Here is a 21416-nt window from a genome sequence, read left to right on the forward strand (position 1 = left end):
GGTGGCGACTGCCTGTAGTCCCAGCTACTCGGGAGGCTGAGACAGGAGAATGGTGTGAACCCGGGACGCAGAGCTTGCAGTGAGCCAAGGTCACGCCACTGCACTCCAGCCTGGGTGACAGAGCAAGACTCTGTCTCAAAAAAAAAAAAAAAAAAAAAAAAAAACAAAACTCTACTGAGTTTCTAACATTTGTCAGACACCATCCTGGTTCAGAGTCAAAAAATAAAATAAAATAAAATAAGACCTAGTCATCACGCTCAAGAAGTTGACTTGAGATCTTACTTGGAGTCCATAAATAGATTTAGGGTGTTCATAAGCCTGTGCTCATGTAAAGAAGTATGCTAAAGGTATGTGTATTTTTCCAGAGAAGGGGTCTACAAATTTCATCAGATTTTCAGATGGGTTCATGACCACAAACTGTTTAAGGGCCACTTGTCTAAATGCAAACCTACCAATGTGGGTTAGAAAACTGACAACTTAGTGCAGATGCATGGTCCCTTTTTCCCCAAGTCTTTCTACTTCTAACCTCTCACTAGATCTAACCAGAAGATGCTGAAGGGATGGGTGGCGAAGTATGGGGAAGAGAGATATTGGAACATAGCCTCACTCTAATTCTGCAAACTAAGCTTTGCCACCAGTTTTAATTGTGTCCATTTTCCTGTTGGTGCTACATATGATTAATCCTTATTTTTCTACTACAGATCATATAGTAAACAATATTAGCAGATTCAAATTTTCTCCTGCGAAATGTTATCTTTGCTTTACATAAAGGTTACAAGGAGTATTGTCAGTTGGCATTTACCTAATGAAAACAGTAAATTCTTAATTGCCCTTATAGTGATATCTTAATTATATACATGATTTGGGAAAAAAAAAAAACAGAAAAATTATTTCATAGATCAAATCCCATTAAAATGACTCCAAGAAGATAAGTTATTTCACCAGACATAGGTTTTATTTGCAGTGTTTCTTAAAATAAATGTGCCAGCTAGAGATTGGTAATCTTTTATTTATAGAGAGATTTTCATAGTGATAGTGTACACTGCACTGGGATTTGACATGTTTTACTTACACAGTTATTTTCTTTGTTTTTTTTAAGAGAAATGAATATACTCCAAGATAGGCAACAAATATAACCACTTTCCAATACAGATTTCACATGCAAAACTAAGAATTACTACCAACAACATGAAAATGCGATCAGTCTGCTGAGCTCTGACATACTTATCAAACTCTGTGCTTCAGGAATTGTAAGAAATATCCATTAATCATTAAAGGGACTTTTAAAGGCAGCAAATCTTGCTTAAAGGGATAATTACTTTAAATTATTTTCAAATTGTAATTTTGGACTGTGTGTTATCAAAAACAGAAATACTGCCTTAGTCTCCAAATGAATAATATATAATATTCTTCTTTCTTGTATATCCTATTCCCAGATATGTTTTTGTGGAATACTTGCCACTCTGATTCAAGCTTAAAACTTGAAAAAAAAAAGGATAAAGTAGGGCAACATTTCTCCTCATCAACACTGACCACAAGCTGTATAATTATTTGATTTTTGGCCCTCTTCTACCACCCTCTCAACATATTATTTATCTCATGAGTAGATCCAAGACACTGAAGTAGAATCTTCCTTGCTGGTATAATTTCCTAGTTAGCAAATATGCTTATTTAAATTCCAATAGTGCTCCTCCTTTCTGCTATGAACTTACAAACTTCCTTCTATAGAAAATAAAAAGAGATGACGCAGATGGAAGCCGACAATGTGTGGTGGCTATCGATATGATTTTTTTTTTTTTTGCTCTTCCCTACTTGTCTTTCATTGACAAGTGACAACAAATTGAAAATGTATAAGAAAATATTATCAACTTAGTAATTCCCTTTGTGTAGAGCAAGAAGTGCATTATGGATTTTGGCACAGTTTTGATCTACAGTATTGTTCTAATATCAGACCTTACATTAGGCAATACATAAAACTTCATGTGATAATTTTGCTTAGGAAAATATGATCCATATATTTACATAGAAAATCTTTTGGAAGTAAAATACTATTTACTGAAATCTACTTTCTCTTTCTGCTACTTCTTTATTCCCAACTGTAGAAAAGTAATGTTCAATAATTCTGAATATTAGAATATTTAGAAGAAAAAAATGTGTATTCTGGAAGACAAGCTTGTATTCAAATAAGAATTTTACTAAAAGTAGCTCAATTCACCTTATATCTTATAAATCATAGTAGCTAAACACATAACCTAATGAATGTCAATATATTCACAGAAAAGTGAGATAATGAATTCCTAGAATCTGGTCTGATATATCCTGCCATGTAACCATAGCAATTCTAGCCAGAAGGGATTGTGTGAAAAGAAAGCTGAAAATGTCCACCTGAAAAATGCATTAATTTTTTAATTGTTATGCAAGATTTCCTTGCCTAAAAAAGCTTACCCCACATAAGCACAGATGGTGAACCTGAGTTTTTCTGTCAAGGTATATTTGCGGAAATAATCTTGGATCTAAATTTGTCCGTGAAGGTGTATTTGGGAAAATAATCTTAGATCTGAATTTGTCTGTGAAGGCATATTTGGGAAAAAAATCTTGATTCTGAATTTGTCTGTGAAAGTATATTTGAGGAAATAATCTTGCTAAAGTCTAAGATTACGAATGACACCTGAAAAACTTATTTTTCCCAAGTTTCCCAAATTAGGCATAACTATTCTAAATTGTTTAGATATCAGACCATTGTCTCTCTAGTCCTCAATAATACTGCTTCCTATAGTTCCACAGGTTAAATATCTCCTACTGGATAAAGTACCCGGGGAATATAATGATAGTCCTGGCCAGGCGTAGGGGCTCATGTCGGTAATCCCAGCACTTTGGGAGGCTGGCTGAGGTGGGTAGATCGCCTGAGCCCAGGCGTTTGAGACCAGCATGGGCAACATGGCAAGACCCAATCTGTAAAAAAAAAAAAAAAAAAAATAGCCAGGCAGAGTGGTATACACCTGTAGTCCCAGCTACATGAGAGGCTGAGGTGGGAGCATCACCTGAGGCCAGGAAGGTTGAGGCTGCAGTAGGCCAAGACTGAGCCACCACACTCCAGCCTGGACACAGAGTGAGATGCTGTCTCAGGAAAAAAAAAAAAAAAAGAAAAAAAAAAATATATACACACACACACACACACATATATATACACTTATGTATATATGTATATATATACACATATGTGTATGTATGTATATATATACACATATGTGTGTATATATGTGTATATATATACATATGTGTGTATATATGTATATATATACATATGTGTGTATATATGTGTATATATACATATGTGCGTATATATGTTTATATATACATATGTGCGTATATATGTGTATATATACATATGTGCGTATATATGTGTATATATATACATATGTGCGTATATATGTGTATATATACATATGTGCGTATATATGTGTATATATACATATGTGCGTATATATGTGTATATATATACATATGTGCGTATATGTGTATATATATACATATGTGTGTATATATGTGTATATATATACATATGTGTGTATATATATATATATAAAAAATGATCGTCCTGTTAACTAATGAGGCATATCTTCCAAAATGTTAATAAGATCCCGTCTTCATAAATTGCAAAACTGGACATTTCAGATCAACAGAAATAGAAAAAGCAATGGAATGTTCTTAGGCCTGGTTCCATCGTTACTACTTCATTGTGGGGAAAATTTGTAGGGACTAATACAGTCTTATTGTTATCAGTAATTGAACTTATTTGGTCTTTCACCCTGTGATCAGTAGTCAGGTATTGATTAGTCTGCCTGAGCTCAGTATAATTTGTCTTCCATTGGACCTGCACTATTATGTAAATGGGGTAAGTAAATAATGATTTATGGTAGAACAGGTTGGAATCCCCTGCAAAGGGAATGAGAATGAGTATGTACACTCCTATCCACGTAACGTTTATCCTAAATATTTGAGATCACTTTTAGCCAAATTATAGAGAGCAAATAATAAGCATTTTCTTACAAGCAGGTAACATGTATTGATCATATATGTTCTTAGAAATGTAGCGCTGTTATCTAGTTATTGATATAAAGAAGCTATAGATCGTGTACAAAAAAACATGGACAATTTTGGGAGACCCACTCCCAGTTTTTATTGGTAGTAGCTCCACTAACAAGTTATCTTTTTTCATTTATCTAAGATTATGTTTTGTAAGTATGAAGGTGCATTCTTTAAAGATAAAGATATTTTGGGTAGGGTAACAGTACATGACGGGTTATTAAGCCATTTTTATTTCATATGGTTTATTATTGTTTCCATGCTAAACATATTGACAGCATGCGGTTTGAATCTTTGTCCATTTCTTTGTGTTTTAGAGCATGCCCAAGATTGGGTTCCCATGTATAATCTTGATCTCCTCCACAGGTAAAAATAGATCCTGAATAGAACAGACTAGGATCCAATATGAGAGTCTTGTCATGAGCCATTATTACATCCAGACAATGCCTGTTTCAACATCTGTAGCTCTGTAAAATTTTTGTTAGTGGTGATAATTTTTCTTTGGTTTCATTTTTTGACTTGTTGAAAATTTTGAAATTTTCACTGTTGCAGCACAATGGCTTGGACTGTCCAACGTACGTAGTATTTTTTCATGCTTTTTTCACCATTACTGTTTTTTTTTTTTTTTTCTTCTTCTTTTGGTCTTTTGGGAAAAACAGGCCCATGTCCTGTGATTCTATTTATTCCTATCAGCTCAAACTGGAGCAGAGTGTGGTGTCCTTCTCTTTCCGCGTGCACCTTGTCAAGGCCTTAGTATTCATTGAAAAGATGTTAACATTAGACAAAGATATGCTAATCTTTGGAGAATATGGCTTTATACTTGTGGCCACATAGAGTAATTGCTCTCCAGATAATCATTAGTAGGTATAACTTTAAAGTATCTGCACTTGAATTACTATTCAAAGACTAATTGAGAGAAATAATATTTGTGGAGTTTTGCTTAAGAAGGATAGGTTCTAAAATTTATTCATAGATTAAGGTGGTAATCAAAAAGCTATCTCCCTGTTATTGGAATGGCATCTTATTGAATTTATTTTTAAATTTATTTTTTTTACTTCCCTGCTCTTCAGGTTATATTGAAAGCTGTTATAAGTAAAAGCCTTATAAATGAATGCTATGTGTACCAAAGAGATGTTCCTTATACCTCACCATGATGCTCTGAGATAGCTCACAGCAGAAATGCTACTTTATTCTGAATAACAGGATCAGAGTACTGAGAAAAGTAAATTTTAACCTATGAACTATGAAATGAATAACTGATTCTGTTTCTCTCTATATACATTGGCTTTCAGAAATCTTAGAAATACATTTTTGCCATGCTCTGAAAGTATATGAAAATCATATTACAAATTTTATGATCTAACCTCACCTCTGACTGCATCCTACTCTTCTCTTGTTTATTTTGTTCCTCCTATCTATCTTGGTGTTCTGAATACTCCATAAGCCACTTCAAATCCCTTTTAACATAAAATAGAATATTAATAATAAATGATGTTTGAATGCCTTTTCACTTTATAAAGGCTTTCTTAAAACAATGACTAAGCAAGAGATATGGATCTGATATTGTCATAGTTTAGGATCTTTGTGAAACGAATTCAAACAAGATGGAGTTTAGAGTGCAAGATGTTTATTAGAAAATATCCTTGTGATCAGCCCTTGGGGATGGAAGAAGAAGGAGATGGGTTTGAATATAGTAAGAAGTAGAGCTGCAATGGAGTCTGGACAATAGCCTCAGCTGCCCATGAAGAGCTCTGAACCTGAAATGGCCCATCAAAGCTGTCCTACATTGGGCTAAAAGGAAAAAGTCTTTATACTCGTTGCCTCAAGCAGTCATTGGGTGTTGGCTGCTCTAGGAAGGGCTTGACTTCGGCAAGGAGGCTCTCTGCAGCTGAGGCTATCCTCAAAAGGGCCCTGAATGTTGTCTTCTAACTACACTCCCAGTATCTAGAGAAACAAGCCCACCTTTGATAAGGGAAGTGTAGCACCCCACCTATTACAAATACTCTAAGTGAGTTATGTACCATAAGGAAATTACAATACCCTGGAGAAGTTAAATACCTTTGAGAAGTTATTTTGATTACAGAGTTATGTGCTAGTCAAATCTCCTTCTACTCTGACCAGAGAAAACTTAGAGTATATTTCCTTGAAAGGGAATGAATTGAGCAGTAAACATTTCATATGTGTTTATTTAATACACAGTATCTATGAGTGTCTAACTTGTGCTCTATACAACCTAGACTTTAAAAGTCATGGAGAACTAAAAGTAGGAACCATGTCTTAGTCCATTTTATGTTGTTATAACAGAATATCCCAGATTGGGTAATTTATAATGAACAGAAAACTTATTTGGCTCATATTTTTGGGGGCCGAGAAGTCCAAGAGCATAGTGCCAGCATCTTCCAAGAGCCTTTGTGCTGCATCATCCCATGGCAGAAAACAGATGGACAAAAACAAGAAAGCAAGAGGGGGCCTAACTCACTTTTATAACAAACCCACTCTCACAACAACTAACCCAATCCCATGACAGCAATATTAACCCATTCATGAGAGCTCTCATGAATGAATAACCAGCTTTTATTTGACTGCACCTCAAACATTGTTCCTTTCAAGATTAATTTTCCAACACATGAACTTTGGGGGACACACTCTAACCGTAGCACAATTCCTGACATATATTCAAATGGGCAGTGTCTATATTTCATGTTTCTCATCATTACAGTATTGTAATAAGGAGCTCTTGCTTCCTAACTAGTCCTCCAGCCTCATACACTTTTATACTTATTAACAAAGAAATGAGTTCTTAGCAAATATGTCACATAGTTCAAAACAGTGAATAATAAGTCATTTGATTATCAAAACCATGTTATATATAGGTAATGAAAAAATTTATTTTATTATTAAGTCTATTAGCCAGTTGCCACCCTTTTAAAGCCAGGCCCCAAATTAACACATTCTCCAAATTTCATAAATACATAAGTTACTCAGCTCCGTTGGATAAAGAAAAAATATAAAGAGAAATGAAACGTACTTGTGGAGTGAGTAGTAATGGGAGCTGTATGTTAACATTAGTTTGCATGGTGTTCAATAAAAGTTATAAAATATTTTTCTTTTTTAACTTAAATATTTTTTCCTATTAAATCAAAGCAAATATTTGAAGTGGGATTTTTGTTTTTTTTTTGTTTGTTTTGTTTTTGTTTGTTTTTATCATTTGTCTTTTTTTGACTGGTGTGGACCTTAAAGATCTTCTTGTCTTATGTCTCTTTCAAAATGAGAAAGCCAGAGTTCAGAGAGACTTAAAAATTGCCTATTTTATGCAGGACAATTCCAGATTAGAATCCAGGTTTTCCTATTCCTACTTTAGTGTTTTTCCTCCTCCATTGCTCCATTTATTTATATTAATAGCTCTAAGAAATCAATAGCACTAATAAATTTCTCAAACATAGTGTCTGTGTTGACAATATATCCCCTTTTTATCCCTTTTCAAAATGACTTAAAAAAATAGTTCCATGGAGTACACGCAACAATTGAAGATGAGCTTTGTTTTTACCAGCCAATGTATGTTTGACATCAGTGATTAATACAGTCTTCCCTCAGTTGCTAAGCTTCTTTATCTTGGTGAATAATGGATTGTCAGATTGTTAGGCAAAGAGCATGTGCTTCAAAACTATGCTGATACCCCTGGGCATCAGACAATCTAACAAATTTAGGGACTGAAGAGGTGTACACATCAGTTTATTTTTGTTCATTGAGAAGAAATGTAGCTTAAGTGGGGTTGACTTTTTATGACATTTATTTAGTACTTGAACTGACTGACAAGCCTATTAATGTATTCCCTGAACTTTATTAATGTAATTTGAAAACCACCTACATGTCAATCAACTTCTAATAAGTAATTATGTTCATAAATACTGTAAAATTACTAGCTTTTAATTTTATCCAATCTTATACTTTCAAAAAAGTAACATGGATTTTTCTTTTTCTAGAGGAATAAAATATTATACTGAATGAACATTCAATAAGTACATTCATAACTGCTCAAAAGTTCACCATCATCTAATGACCAGCAAAAAAGAGTACTATAGTAAGACGGGTAGCAGTTTTAAAAACGTGAACAATATTAAACAACCTATGTAATATAAAGTTATTTTAAAAATCCTGTGAGAATTAAACATGTACCTAGGCTGGTCTTAAATATCGAAAGTCTGGGTATTTAAAATACAGACCTAATAAGGAACAAGAAAGAATGGAAAAAGGAAAATGGGATTATTCTTCAGAAATATATCATTTAAACCTACAAGTTTAAAACGTACAAGCAAAATGTCTGTGTCTTAAGTAACTCGAACATATTATTGTTCAAGTATACTTTCTTTTTCACATAATGAAAATCTTTTAGAGTCTGAGCTAGAAATTCAAGTCAAAGGGCAGAGAACTGAACAAGAGAACAGGATTAGGCTTGAATAACATAAGAAATGTGTTTTGTCTTACAATCTCATGTCAGTTTCTGAAAGTGGATTAACTCCCATCCTCTGGAGTCCCTGAATAATCTCTGATTAAAGATGAACTTTTGTGAAAATGTTATTATATTCTGATATACCACTTTTAAATAATGAACATCATCACAGTCTACAATAATCTGTAAAAAAAAAAAGAAAAATCACTGAGGAAAGTCATTGACTTATTTTTCAATTTATACTTTCCTCCTTAACGTTAATTGTTTAAGAAGTTTAACCTTATCACAAAGTTAAAATATTTTCTGTAGTAACAATTGAAGCTGTGTTTGAATTCAAGTTTACCTTTACATGAGGAAATAAAGCTCAGTTAATAAGGCTATAGATTAATAATCTTTTTCAGACTTAAGCTATGCACCCAAATTAATTTTCCGCCTTGACTTATTGAAGGGTAAACTCAAAGAGAGTACAGCTGACTTGCTCACTCAACTTTCCTATTAGGAATAAAACATGCATGCTCTGGCACCACATTATCACATAATTTGTTATTAATTGTACTTAGAAATATGGCAACATCAGTTTTAGTTCCACAGAGCATAATATTTCTAAATAACCAACACATGATTAATTTATAAAGCAGAAAGAAATAATGTAAAAGGGCAAAAAATAAACGTTTTCCATTCTCCTAGCATAATAATTACATTTTTCTTGAAAACCATTTGTATTTTAGGGGACATATGCTCTTACATTTTAGTATGCAAGAGAAATAAAATAATTTGATGATTCTGTTTGTATCTGGAGATTGAAAGTTAGCTAACATGATTTATGATCTACTGGAAGTAAATCAAATATAAACCATTGTGTACATATTTTCTCAATTACTCTATATTTAAATAAAGAAATCCTAGAAGGCTGCTGCTTTTCGTTGTGACTTGAATCAAAGTAAACAGAGGTTGGATGGAGACAGAGTATTTGAATGCTTGGAGGACTGCATTTAAAGAGTTACTATACATATTTCAAAAAGTTCTAATATTTTCATGTATCTATTGTAGGTTTCAAATATTTAATGTATCAATCATGGGCTCCCAAAGATTTATTGAAGGGATGAATCAAAGGAAGATATAAGGTGAATCATTTACAAATGTCATAATGTGGTGTTAATGGATATTTCTTTATCTTTGTAAGTAGGGATTTGTATGCCAGTAATAGTCATTACACTTCTAAATGACTACAATATTTGCATACATATTTTTAAATGTGTGTGTGTGTGTGTGTGTGTGCATTTCGATTGAAAGCCAGTCAAAAGACTTTTTCATTTTGTCCGTATGACTCTTAATGACTTTCTGATATCTAGGAATGTAAATTCCTGAAAACAATGACAATATACTTCAACAAATATTTCAATGACAACAAATATTTCAACATTATTAATTGCTTCATAGTCATTTTGATACTAAATATTAAACATTTCTAAGCACAGTCTTTCACACTATAGCAGTTCTGAAAATACATACCTTGCACAGTTAGATGCACTTGCATTGTTCTGGGTGTATGTTGAGTCTGAACAGAACACGTGTATGGGCCATCATCTGTCACATCTACATTCTGTATCTGGAGGCTGTAGTCCCTTTTATTCAATGTTGAAATTGAAACTCGAGGATCCACTGACCACTTATCACCTCCCGCAAAAATAATACTTGACCGGTTCAGCCAGGCACCCTTTGAAGCTCCATCTTCCAAATAACACCTACAAATTACAAGAGATACAACACTGTTAATCAAAATAAAAATGAGAGACAACATTATTTTGTTCTGAGTGTTATTTTCTTTTGCTGAATAATAGCACAGCATCAAATGCAAACATCAGACATTAACTCAGGAAACATGAACATACTGATGCATCTTCCCTTCCCAATGCAAATGTGAAACAATACTTGCATACAGTTTTTTTAAGTGTGTAGTGTGTGTGTGTGTGTGTGTTTGTGTGTGTGTGTTTCAACTGAAAGTCAAAAGTCTTTTTCATTCTGCCTGGATGACAAATCTAAATAAAGTTAAATTAGTTTAAACAATTTTCTACATTAAAGCCTATTTCTTTGTTTGAAATTATGAGAAGCAGTAAAGGTCTATGATTTAGACTGACCTGACCCAATCTGATACTGAATATAATGTACCAGACGCAGAAATCATAGAATCATATAACGGTGGGTTTACTTATTTATTTATTTGTTTATTTCTTTATTTGAGGTAGGGTGTTACTCTGTCACCCAGGCTGGAGTGCAGTGGAACAATCTTGGCTCACTGCAACTTCCACCTGGTGGGTTCAAGCAATTCTCCTGTCTCAGCCTCCCTAGTAGCTGGGATTACAAGCACCTGCCACTGTGCCTAGCTAATTTTTGTATTTATAGTGGAGATGGGGTATCACTGTGTTGGCCAGACTGGTCTTGAACTCCTGACCTCAGGTGATCCTCCTGCCTTGGCCTCCCAAAGTGCTGGGGTTACAGGCTTGAGCCACCATGCCCAGCCTATAAGGGTTTACTTTTAAAATAGCTTGCATTTGCACAGTGGTAAGCTTGTACGCTGAAACTATAAACTATGTTTCACTGATAAAACTATAAACTATGTTTACTGATTGCTGTAGTCATTAGATATAAAAAAGCTAGTATAACACTTTTATTAATAATGTTGCTTGTTTTTGCAATTTATTGATCAATACTTTTTAATAAAACATTCATTTAGCTAGCAAACACTTATAAGGTATCTATGGATTTAAACAGGTATTGTTTCTTGCTGTCTACAAGTTTTAGTCTAGCGAGGAAGTCACAAGAGCAAACCAATTATTACTGTACAAAAAGGAAAGTATTTTTATGAAATCACACACAGGATGCATGAGAGATCAAAGAGAGTTACTTGACTCAGGGCGTCGAAGGCCTAGAGAAAGGCCTTCTGAAATAAGCAGTGTCTGAGATAAAGAGGTAAGTATTGTAAGATATGACATTCTAGACAGAGATGCTATGTGTGGGCAACACCAGGTAAACATGAGAGAAACAGACATTTCAAGGAACTACAAATAACCGTGAGATATCTGGCAAAAGGCATGAGAGATGGAACTGGAGAAATAAAACTGGATTCATGTGATGATGACAGGCGTAATGACAATTACTAGATTTTAAGGTCAAATTTGCAGCCATTTATTTAGTCATATTCTGTAGCAGGTTTCAAAAATACAGGATTGTGTTTAACAGTAGGCACATCAAGCTTTAGAACAGAAGAAGGCTGTGGTCATATACCAGTGATTTTGCTGAGGCCTGGAATTCTGTTTCCTCTTGAAAATGTTCTGTTACAAATTAAAGACTGGTTTTCTTAAATGAGTACAAAGCACAGCTACAGAACGAAAACACACATGCATAGAAATAGTTTGACAGCATTTCCACAGCACACCTTGGGGGATTGAACACAGTGTTTGAGATTGCTACAAAATTGCAAGCTGAAAGCAACAGGGTGGGCTGCTGTCAACCGTATGAAACTCATCAGTGGGTGAAAAAGTAAGGAACAAGGTACATAGCAGAATCTAATTTGCAGTCGGCTTTGCCATCTACAGAAACCAAAACGGAAGTCATAAAGGTCACTGTTAATTGAAAAGCTTGTCCTTATGTATTTAATAAAGAAAATAAAACCCCCTTTAATGATGTAATTAAATAATTCCAGCATATTGTCATTCTTAATAATACGCAGAAAGAAGATAGAGGGGACATATTTCCCATTTCACAGGATCACATTCGTGCTGGTACAGGACAGAACTCTGAAATATCACTGCTTAGGGCTGTGATAATTCTAGTGTGTCATTTAGTATCTGCATTCATCAAGTGTTTCTGTGTGACCTCTGCCTCTATGGCCTTCGAATGCTTTTCTATTGCGTGTTCATAACAACTCTTTCCGGGTATAGATTGCAATGCTCTTGATCACTAGAAAATAAATGGAGATGTTTAGGTTAAATGACTGGCCTAAGCCACGATATTAGTGGGTGCCAATGTTGAATTCATAATCAAGTCTTAACTTTCCACATTCGACCTCCTTTCCACTGTCATGCAGATCAAAGACTTTTAAAATAGGTTTCAGAATGGGAAAATGATTAGAATGTTGCAGAAATTACTGCGAGTAATTTCTTATTTACCGAATGTGACCAACTGCTTAACCTGTCCTAGTCTAAAGGAAGCAGAAAATTAATTATTAGTGGATGTTTTACCATGAAAGTCTGATTTAGAATGCTGTGTTGGGCATTTCCATTTCCCTAGAGGCAGTAGCAGCTTTACCTTTATTTTGGGGGTATTAGGGAAGACTGCAGAGATTAACCGGTAGTCTTAGCATAAGCACTGTTCCTCAATTCTAGCATGACATGGGCTGCCACAGAAGAATAGAATTCAATTTCTTCATGATGAAAAAAATGAAAAAAGGCATCATTTATGTCTCCTTGGCTTCAATAACTATATTTTGTAACAGCCATTGTTCCCAACTCAAAGTTTTTTAAGGTACACATTACTAATACTCTTGAATGACAATCAGAAAAAGAAATTATTTTCCTTTTGGAAATTTCGCTGAATTTTGTAGAATTATTCTCAAACTACAGTATTATGTTAGAACATAAATAACCCAAATTACCATACATGGAATTTTACAAATTTTGAACAGCAAGCCTATGTGGGCATGGCTATGTTATGAAATCATATAGAGAATACACGTAGTTCAAAGGTCTAGTATGAGATGACTACATAGAGTATGTGAATAGGCCAAACATACACACACACACACACACACACACACACGGCTGTATGCATGTGTGGGTGGTGTTCTTTTGGTCATTATAAAGATTCCTTGAGAATAAGAACTATGTTTTCTTCCTCTGTACCTCCTTTTCGTTCTCCACCTACAACCTATTTTTTCCTTTACAATACAAAGAGATATTGCTTGACATGTGTATGCTGTATTAAGAAATTTTGTAAGGAGGGAAGCTATGTAGGGTACAATGGGGTGGAGGGTGAGAGCCAAGCAGAGGAGCACGATAGCAATTTATTTTTGTACTCTTTGGGTACTGACATTTTTTTTCTTGGTTTAAAAAGTCTAGTGTCTACAAATATAAATTTGTTGGAATCCTGGCCCAAACAGAATTTATAATTTAGCAAGGATGATAAAGCATGTGCATGAACAGCCACCATGCAGAACAGGGAGTGAAAAATGTAGTAATTAAATTGTCATTATAATTGGATAATTCAGATTCTCTGAGAGTCTCTGGCTTCTGCCCTTGACCCTTGCAGCCAGATCCATTCTTCCCACAATAAGCAGAATAAACACTTTAGAGTTCAAATCAGATCATCAACAACTCCAGGCCTTCCATTTAATTCATAAGAAAATGTATAATTCTGATAGTAGTCAACACAGCCTTATAGAATCTGGTCCCCTGGTGCTTTTCTGACTTTACCTCCCACTCCTCTTTTCCACTTTACTCTGCTCTAGCCTGGGGTCCTTTGGCTGTGCTTCCAACAAGTCAGGCATTCTCTTGCCTCAGTTAGTTTGTATTTGCTATTTCTTCCCTGCAACTTTTTTCCCCTGAAGTTCTACATAACTTGTTCCCTATCTTCCTTAGGTCTTCATTAAATGACCTAATGTATTAAATAGCAAAAATAGCATGACTGTTCCAACACTCCCTTTAGACATATTATCTATTTACTTGACTGATTATTGTCTGTCTCTTTCCACTAGAAGCAAGATCCAGGAATTTTGTCTATTTGGTTGCTTCTATATATTCCAAAGGCCTAAACACAATGAACGATAAATATAAGCGTGTGTTGAGTGGATAAATGAAGGTAAAAATTAGGAAAATTTTGGAGAACGGAATAATATGATAAAGTGTATCAAAATTCCCAAAGTGTGGCATAGTTGGAAAAGTAAAGTCACACCCATGTAAACTAAAATTACATGTAATTAAATGCAAATATATGTAGTACAGTCAATAAGTGGTGAATGATACAGAGGATGTGCTAAGCAATCTAAATCAGTAAGTGAAGAACTAAGCTAAGAATTCAGTGATCAGAAAAAAAAGGCAGGTCAGGGGCAGGGGTGGGCAAGGTGCCGGTGGTAGATCAAGCAAATCATTCATACACATAGCTACTTGAAATAAGAAAGAACTACAGAATTTGACTCTACACTTCAGAAACCCTTTTCAACCATTAGACATTCTGCTTAGTATGTACTAGGAGGTTTGCTAGGCATTTTACATTTATTATACCATTTAAACCTCACATAACCCTATGAGCTAGATACTACTATTATCTTAATTTTTTAGATGAAGAAGCAAAGGTACTGGCAGGTTGTGATTGAACAAAACCAGTGGGCTTGCATTCTTAACCACAGTGACAGACTATGCTAGTATTTTTAGACTCAGGTAGCAGCAAGTCAGGGGGACTCCCTGTTTAGAATGGAGGAATTAGGGTGTAAGGGAGAGTTCAGTGAAGTGAGGGTGGCCAGATCATTAATGGGACAGCATGAAGTAACAGTTCTCTGGTCACAAATTCAGATCTTTTTTCTTTGGACTTCAGAATGGAACATTTTAGCAGCAAGTGATCTTAGGATCCCTTTGAAATATAGACAATGAAATAATCTGAATAAAAATGTTCGATAATAAATATATCCTTTAATCGAGTATGGCATAGCTTTCCTTGATAGTGGTTTTTATCTTTCACTTTAAATATCTTCTACACTACCTATTTTGCAAGGAGACGAATCAAGCAGTTCCAAAAATACACTCTTCAGCATATGCTATGTTGACACTATACCAAATATCATGGTAAATACTTAAATTTTCAGTCAATCATCTGGATATTTTGTGCACATAGTTCCAAACATCTGGCTATTGGAAAATATATAGGTAATAGCTTGAACATTTCTTTTTGCTTCATGGTTGTTAATTATATAAACCCAGGCTCACGATATTTAATTCTTTTCTAATAAGGATGGCACTGCTGCCTAAATTCTTTTTAGGGGCCCCTTTAAAGGATGTGACTACACATTGGGCAGGTCTCTGTTTTGGGGTTATGAAGTCCCATTGGGTGAGATGCTATTTGATCAAACTGTTAGAAAAATTCTAAACAGAATATGCCTGTGATACTAACTCCTGTGGTGATTAATCCGAAAGGTGGACATCAGAGAGTGTAGTGAAAAATAGCATATTTAGGGTATTTGTAATTTTTTAAAGCTCAGTTAATTCAAAAAGCCTGTGGCTGCTGAGGAATGATTTTGTCCACTTATATCTCAAATTCTTTGTTGCACAGTCCAAAAACATAAGCATTAGCACCATTACCAGTATTCCACACAGCAGAATTTATTCAGCTCTATGGAAAAAGAACAGCTTTTCTCAAGATATTTTGATTAATGAAAGCTCCTATTAAAGGCGCCAATTAATAAAAAATAAAAAGTACATTTTTCTCTTCGACTCAAAGCTAAACTGAGTGAAAATAATATTCCTATGAAGAGGCTTACCAGCTACCTTTACTGCTGTCTCTTCATTGCATCATAAAGTCCTAAATTTGGCTGCATAAATGTCTTCTTTTGAGAAGTGTCTGTTCATGTCCTTTGCCCACTTTTTGATGGGGTTGTTTTTTTTCTCTTGTAAATTTGTTTGAGTTCATTGTAGATTCTGGATATTAGCCCTTTGTCAGATGAGTATGTTGCAAAAATTTTCTTCCATTCTGTAGGTTGCCTGTTCACTCTGATGGTAGTTTCTTTTGCTGTGCAGAAGCTCTTTAGTTTAATTAGATCCCATTTGTGAATTTTGGCTTTTGTTGCCATTGCTTTTGGTGTTTTAGACATGAAGTCCGTGCCCATGCCTATGTCCTGAATGGTATTGCCTAGGTTTTCTTCTAGGGTTTTTATGGTTTTAGGTCTAACATCTAAGTCTTTAATCCATCTTGAATTAATTTTTGTATAAGGTATGCAAAAATGCTCATCATCACTGGCCATCAGAGAAATGCAAATCAAACCACTATGAGATACCATCTCACACCAGTTAGAATGGCCATCATTAAAAAGTCAGGAAACAACAGGTGCTGGAGAGGATGTGGAGAAATAGGAACACTTTTACACTGTTGGTGGGACTGTAAACTAGTTCAACCATTGTGGAAGTCAGTGTGGAGATTCCTCAGGGATCTAGAACTAGAAATACCATTTGACCCAGCCATCCCATTACTGGGTATATACCCAAAGGACTATAAATCATGTTGCTATAAAGACACATGCACACGTATGTTTATTGTGGCACTATTCACAAGAGCAAAGAGTTGGAACCAACCCAAATGTCCAACAACGATAGACTGGACTAAGAAAATGTGGCACATATACACCATGGAATACTATGCAGCCATAAAAAATGATGAGTTCATGTCCTTTGTAGGGACATGGATGAAACTGGAAAACATCATTCTCAGTAAACTATTTCAAGGACAAAAAACCAAACACCACATGTTCTCACTCATAGGTGGGAATTGAACAATGAGAACTCATGGACACAGGAAGGGGAACATCACATTCCACGGACTGTTGTGGGTTGGGGGGAGGGGGGAAGGACAGCATTTCAGCATTAGGAGATATACCTAATGCTAAATGACGAGTTAATGGGTGCAGCAAACCAACATGGCACATGGATGCATATGTAACAAACCTGCACATTGTGCACATGTACCCTAAAACCTAAAGTATAATAATAAAAAAAAAAACCCTAAATTTGACAGAAGAACTTTTGAAAGCATATTAACAGAGTTCAGAACCCCATACGATCTCCATGCTGATTCTGCACACAAAGAGAGTTTTGATATCCCAATTTCAAGGCCAAATGAGGTAAGGCAAGTAAAGCAGAGATTACATGGAAGAGAACAGAAATTCTACCATCTTTCTCCCCTACCTTTGTTTTTAAGGCACTCTCTTGATATCTTTCATGAGAGTTGAAGGTAATATGTAGGTATGTATACATAAATTATATGGTTATATAAATATTTCCTAGATAATATCACTTTATATATCTTATAATTGACAATATTTAAAATTCTCTTTTATAACTACTCAGACACAGAAATGGTTCTTATTATCTTTCTATTTTTGCAGGTGTGGCAGAGGTGGGAGACAGTGAAGGGTGGTGGGAAATCAATGGTAACAATTTGTCCAGTGAACTTCAATTATTTAATGAAGTCCTCATCCTTAGAGATGATAAGAATTATATTTTAAAATATGTTTCTGGTGATATCTAAGTGAGAACTGCACTTCAGCAGGTAACAGTTCAATACTGTTCAGTATACAATAGTAATATGCTAATATTACTATGCACCAGATACATTTAAAGCATGTTATGTATATTTTTCATTCAATCCTCAAAACAAGACTTCGAGTTAGGTACTATCAAATACTATTATTATTATCATTATACCCATTTTACAATGAAGACACTGAGATACATCTGTTAGTTACAGTGAAGACACTGAGATACATCTGTTACTTAACAGATGACTTGCTTATTGACATTTGTATTATATGAGAAAAACTTTATTATGAAATAATTGTACTAAATCTTCAGGCCTTAGAACCAAAGTAATATCAATAAAACATGTATATTTGTTTTCAAAATGGGAGTTATGCCATGTTGGGTATATTTTACTTCCCGTGTAATAGCAAAAAGAAAAAAAAAAAAAAAAAAAAAAAACAAGTAGCATTGGTTTCTTATTTTGTTGGAAAAAGAATTCTATTTTCTATGTATTTCACTCTAGCAATTTGGGATAATATGCTTATTTTAAAAATATTTTGGATAAAAGATTGAAAACTATCAGCCACTATTGATTATAAAACAAAACCCTCAAACATCTTAAACATTTTTACATTGTAAATTAGATGGGAAAAAAAAAACTGAAAATTAAGGTTTGTGAATTTTTCTTACTTTTTTCATGCAGAACTATACTTAATGTCTCCCTGAAATCTGTGAAGTTTAATGCAATCAAGTGATAGTGTTAATTCATATAGTTTAGTTTTACTTTAATGCACAACTTAAAATTCTTTAAATCTATATTTTTTAAGAGACAAATTCTTGCTCTGTCACCCAGGCTTGTGTACAGTGGAATGATCATAGCTCACTGCAGCCTCGAACTCCTGGGTTCAAGCAATCCTTCTGCCTCAGCCTCCCAAATATGAGTCACCATGCCTGGCTCTAAGTTTGTTTTATATATATGTGTGTGTGTGTGTGTGTGTGTGTATATATATGTGTGTGTGTGTGTATATATATGTGTATATATATGTGTGTATATATGTATACATGTGTATATATGTGTATATACATATATACACATACATACATATATAAGTATATTTATAAACTGTACATGTGTGTATATATATAAAACAAACTTAACTATACATATATGTATATTTATAAACAAGCTATACATATATATGTATAGTTAAGTTTGTTTTATATATATATACTCACACATACACATACATACACATGTATCATACACATATATACACGTGTGTATAAAATACAAATTTAGAGCCATTTATATATATACATATATGTATGTATATATAACATTTTCAATGCCTGGGAAATCATTCAAATTTGGTTGTGATTAAGTTGCATTTTCAAACATTAAAATCACTCATTTTAACTCATAATTAAACTATGTTTTTCTGCAATACCACAAATTGCTTTATCTTATTCTTTCCATTAAGAATAAGCTTTCAAGTAAGAATATATGTCTGTGTTAGGAAGGGCCATGCCAAATAATTTTTACATAGAAAGGGTGCTTCAATACATTATTTGTAAATAATTTAACATATAAATTAGCATTTATGAAGTAAAATAAGCATGGATAGAGTAAGAGAGATCTTGTCCATTGTGATTACAGAAACTAGCAAAGTCTGAATATCAAAATATCTTCATTTTTGGCCTGTTACTAATTATTATCCTCTTATCCCGATAATAATAAATTTCATTTGCAGAATGATTACAATGGGTTAAGAGGCATAGAAACATTTTTTAAATGTATTATCTCATTTAACACTCACAAAAACATTCTGAGAAGTAGATAGGTCTTATCATCTCTGCTCTAAGATTACTGGACGCATGAATACAAAATTGATAAATGAAGCAAAGAATGTAAAAGTCCTAAAAAAAAGAAAAGTGTCACAAATTTGAGTAGTTTAAGGCTAGCTTTGTTCCAATGGCTTTAAACATGAATTAAGCTGAAAATTTCTTTGTCATCTCTACTTTTTAATTTCTGAATTCAACTAAATCAGCTTGCTTTCTCCCACATGGACTTGATTGAATGTGAGATATTTGGATCTGGAAGGGCTTCAAGATTTTTGATAACTGGCAGGTGCTCTGAACCGCTGTGGGGAAATTTCTGTCTGCAGTACTGTCTCCCTGGCAGCTGCTTCCTGGAGAAGTTGGACTTTCACCTCAGGAGATATAAAGGGAATGAAAACTACATTCAAAATGCATGCAGGAGGTGTTTAAAATAGCAGTATCAAAGACAGGGAATGCAATCGGATCCAGAGAAATGACTGAGATAAAGCTCTAGGCTCCAGACAAGCCTTTCTATTCCATCCTCTTTGGGATGGAGCCAGGTACATACACTTCGTCCCTAAATCGGGGGAATAAAGGACATGGACTTCTCTAGTAAGAACAGTATCAGCAATTGCAGCTCATCTCCCTTCCATCAGCCATCTTTGTGTTGAAGTCATTAAAAGTATTCTATCTGCATATATTAATAAATAGAGATTATAAAATAAGAAACATAACATGGATATACAGAAAAGTTCTAAATTCATGTTTTGTAAAAATAATAAACTTATGCTACTTTACAGTATCACCAAATACAGACATTTAAAAAGCAAAATGAATTCTGTTCCCCACCTTCCCAACCCATCTGCTTATGTTGATCTTTAAGCATCCTGCCAGGCACTGCTGGATTTTTCTTATTGCAATTTTTCCTAATAAAAAATATTCTGAACACAAATTTTGTTTTATGAATTAAAAATGGTTACACAGTCAACTAATTAAAGCTAGCCTTGCAATCAGTTACTATAGTGGCCATTAACCCATATTTATCTGTCTTCTCAAGAAAATGGACTAAACCATAATTCAGTATGAACTATGCCTTAAAATATAAATTAAGGAGTATACCTAAGAAGAAAAAAATTAATGTATTTTTTAAACAGCTTCCTGTAAAAAAATTAAACTTTATATTTTTTAAAGATGTTAAGTTAAAAATAGTCTCAAATTTGAGTCTTTGCTAGATCTTATTTTTTATTATAACTTTTCCTTAACAAACTGTGTAGTGTAATTATAGTTAATATTGGGTTCAAATGTCATCTTTCTTGTGTACCAGGCCTGGAACCTGGGCCAGGTTAATTTACCTTAGTTTTCTCACCTGTAAGATGGGGTTAGTAAAAGTACTTACTTGACAAAATCGCTATGAGGATTAAATTAATTAATTTGTTTATCGTGTTTAGGACAGAAGGAGGTGCATGATAAGTGTGTAATTCAGGTTAACTATTATTACCCTACACCCCTGTGGTTAACTTTGTGTTTGAAAACAATACTACTGCCAGTAACAACAATAACAAAAAACCCTATGTATAAAATATAATTAGAAGAAGGAAACAAATAAAGAATTCATCAAGTCTCGCTTGATGTAGCGAAACTTTATTTTTCTATACTGTCAGAGCACAGAGCTGGTTCACAGAATTAATTTTACAGGTAGCTATGTGTCATATGTTAAAGTACTTCATTCATTTACTCCCCTTTGAACTGCCACAAAAGTTTTTTTTTTTTTTTTTTATACTTCC

The 21416-nt window shown here is 34.1% G+C and overlaps 1 protein-coding gene across 4 annotated transcripts in view; it reads right to left on the bottom strand.

Annotated features, from left to right (window-relative positions):
- Positions 1-21416, bottom strand: part of NEGR1 (neuronal growth regulator 1) — a 911215-nt gene that overhangs the window by 547584 nt on the left and 342215 nt on the right. For all 4 annotated transcript variants that reach the window (XM_063624045.1, XM_063624046.1, XM_063624044.1 and 1 more), the window contains exon 2: positions 10049-10281. In XM_063624045.1, coding sequence (XP_063480115.1) covers positions 10049-10281 — 233 coding nt within the window. The remainder of the gene's footprint in view (positions 1-10048; positions 10282-21416) is intronic.

The sequence above is a fragment of the Symphalangus syndactylus genome, chromosome 12 (assembly GCF_028878055.3).
Source record: "Symphalangus syndactylus isolate Jambi chromosome 12, NHGRI_mSymSyn1-v2.1_pri, whole genome shotgun sequence".
Classification (NCBI taxonomy): domain Eukaryota; kingdom Metazoa; phylum Chordata; class Mammalia; order Primates; family Hylobatidae; genus Symphalangus; species Symphalangus syndactylus.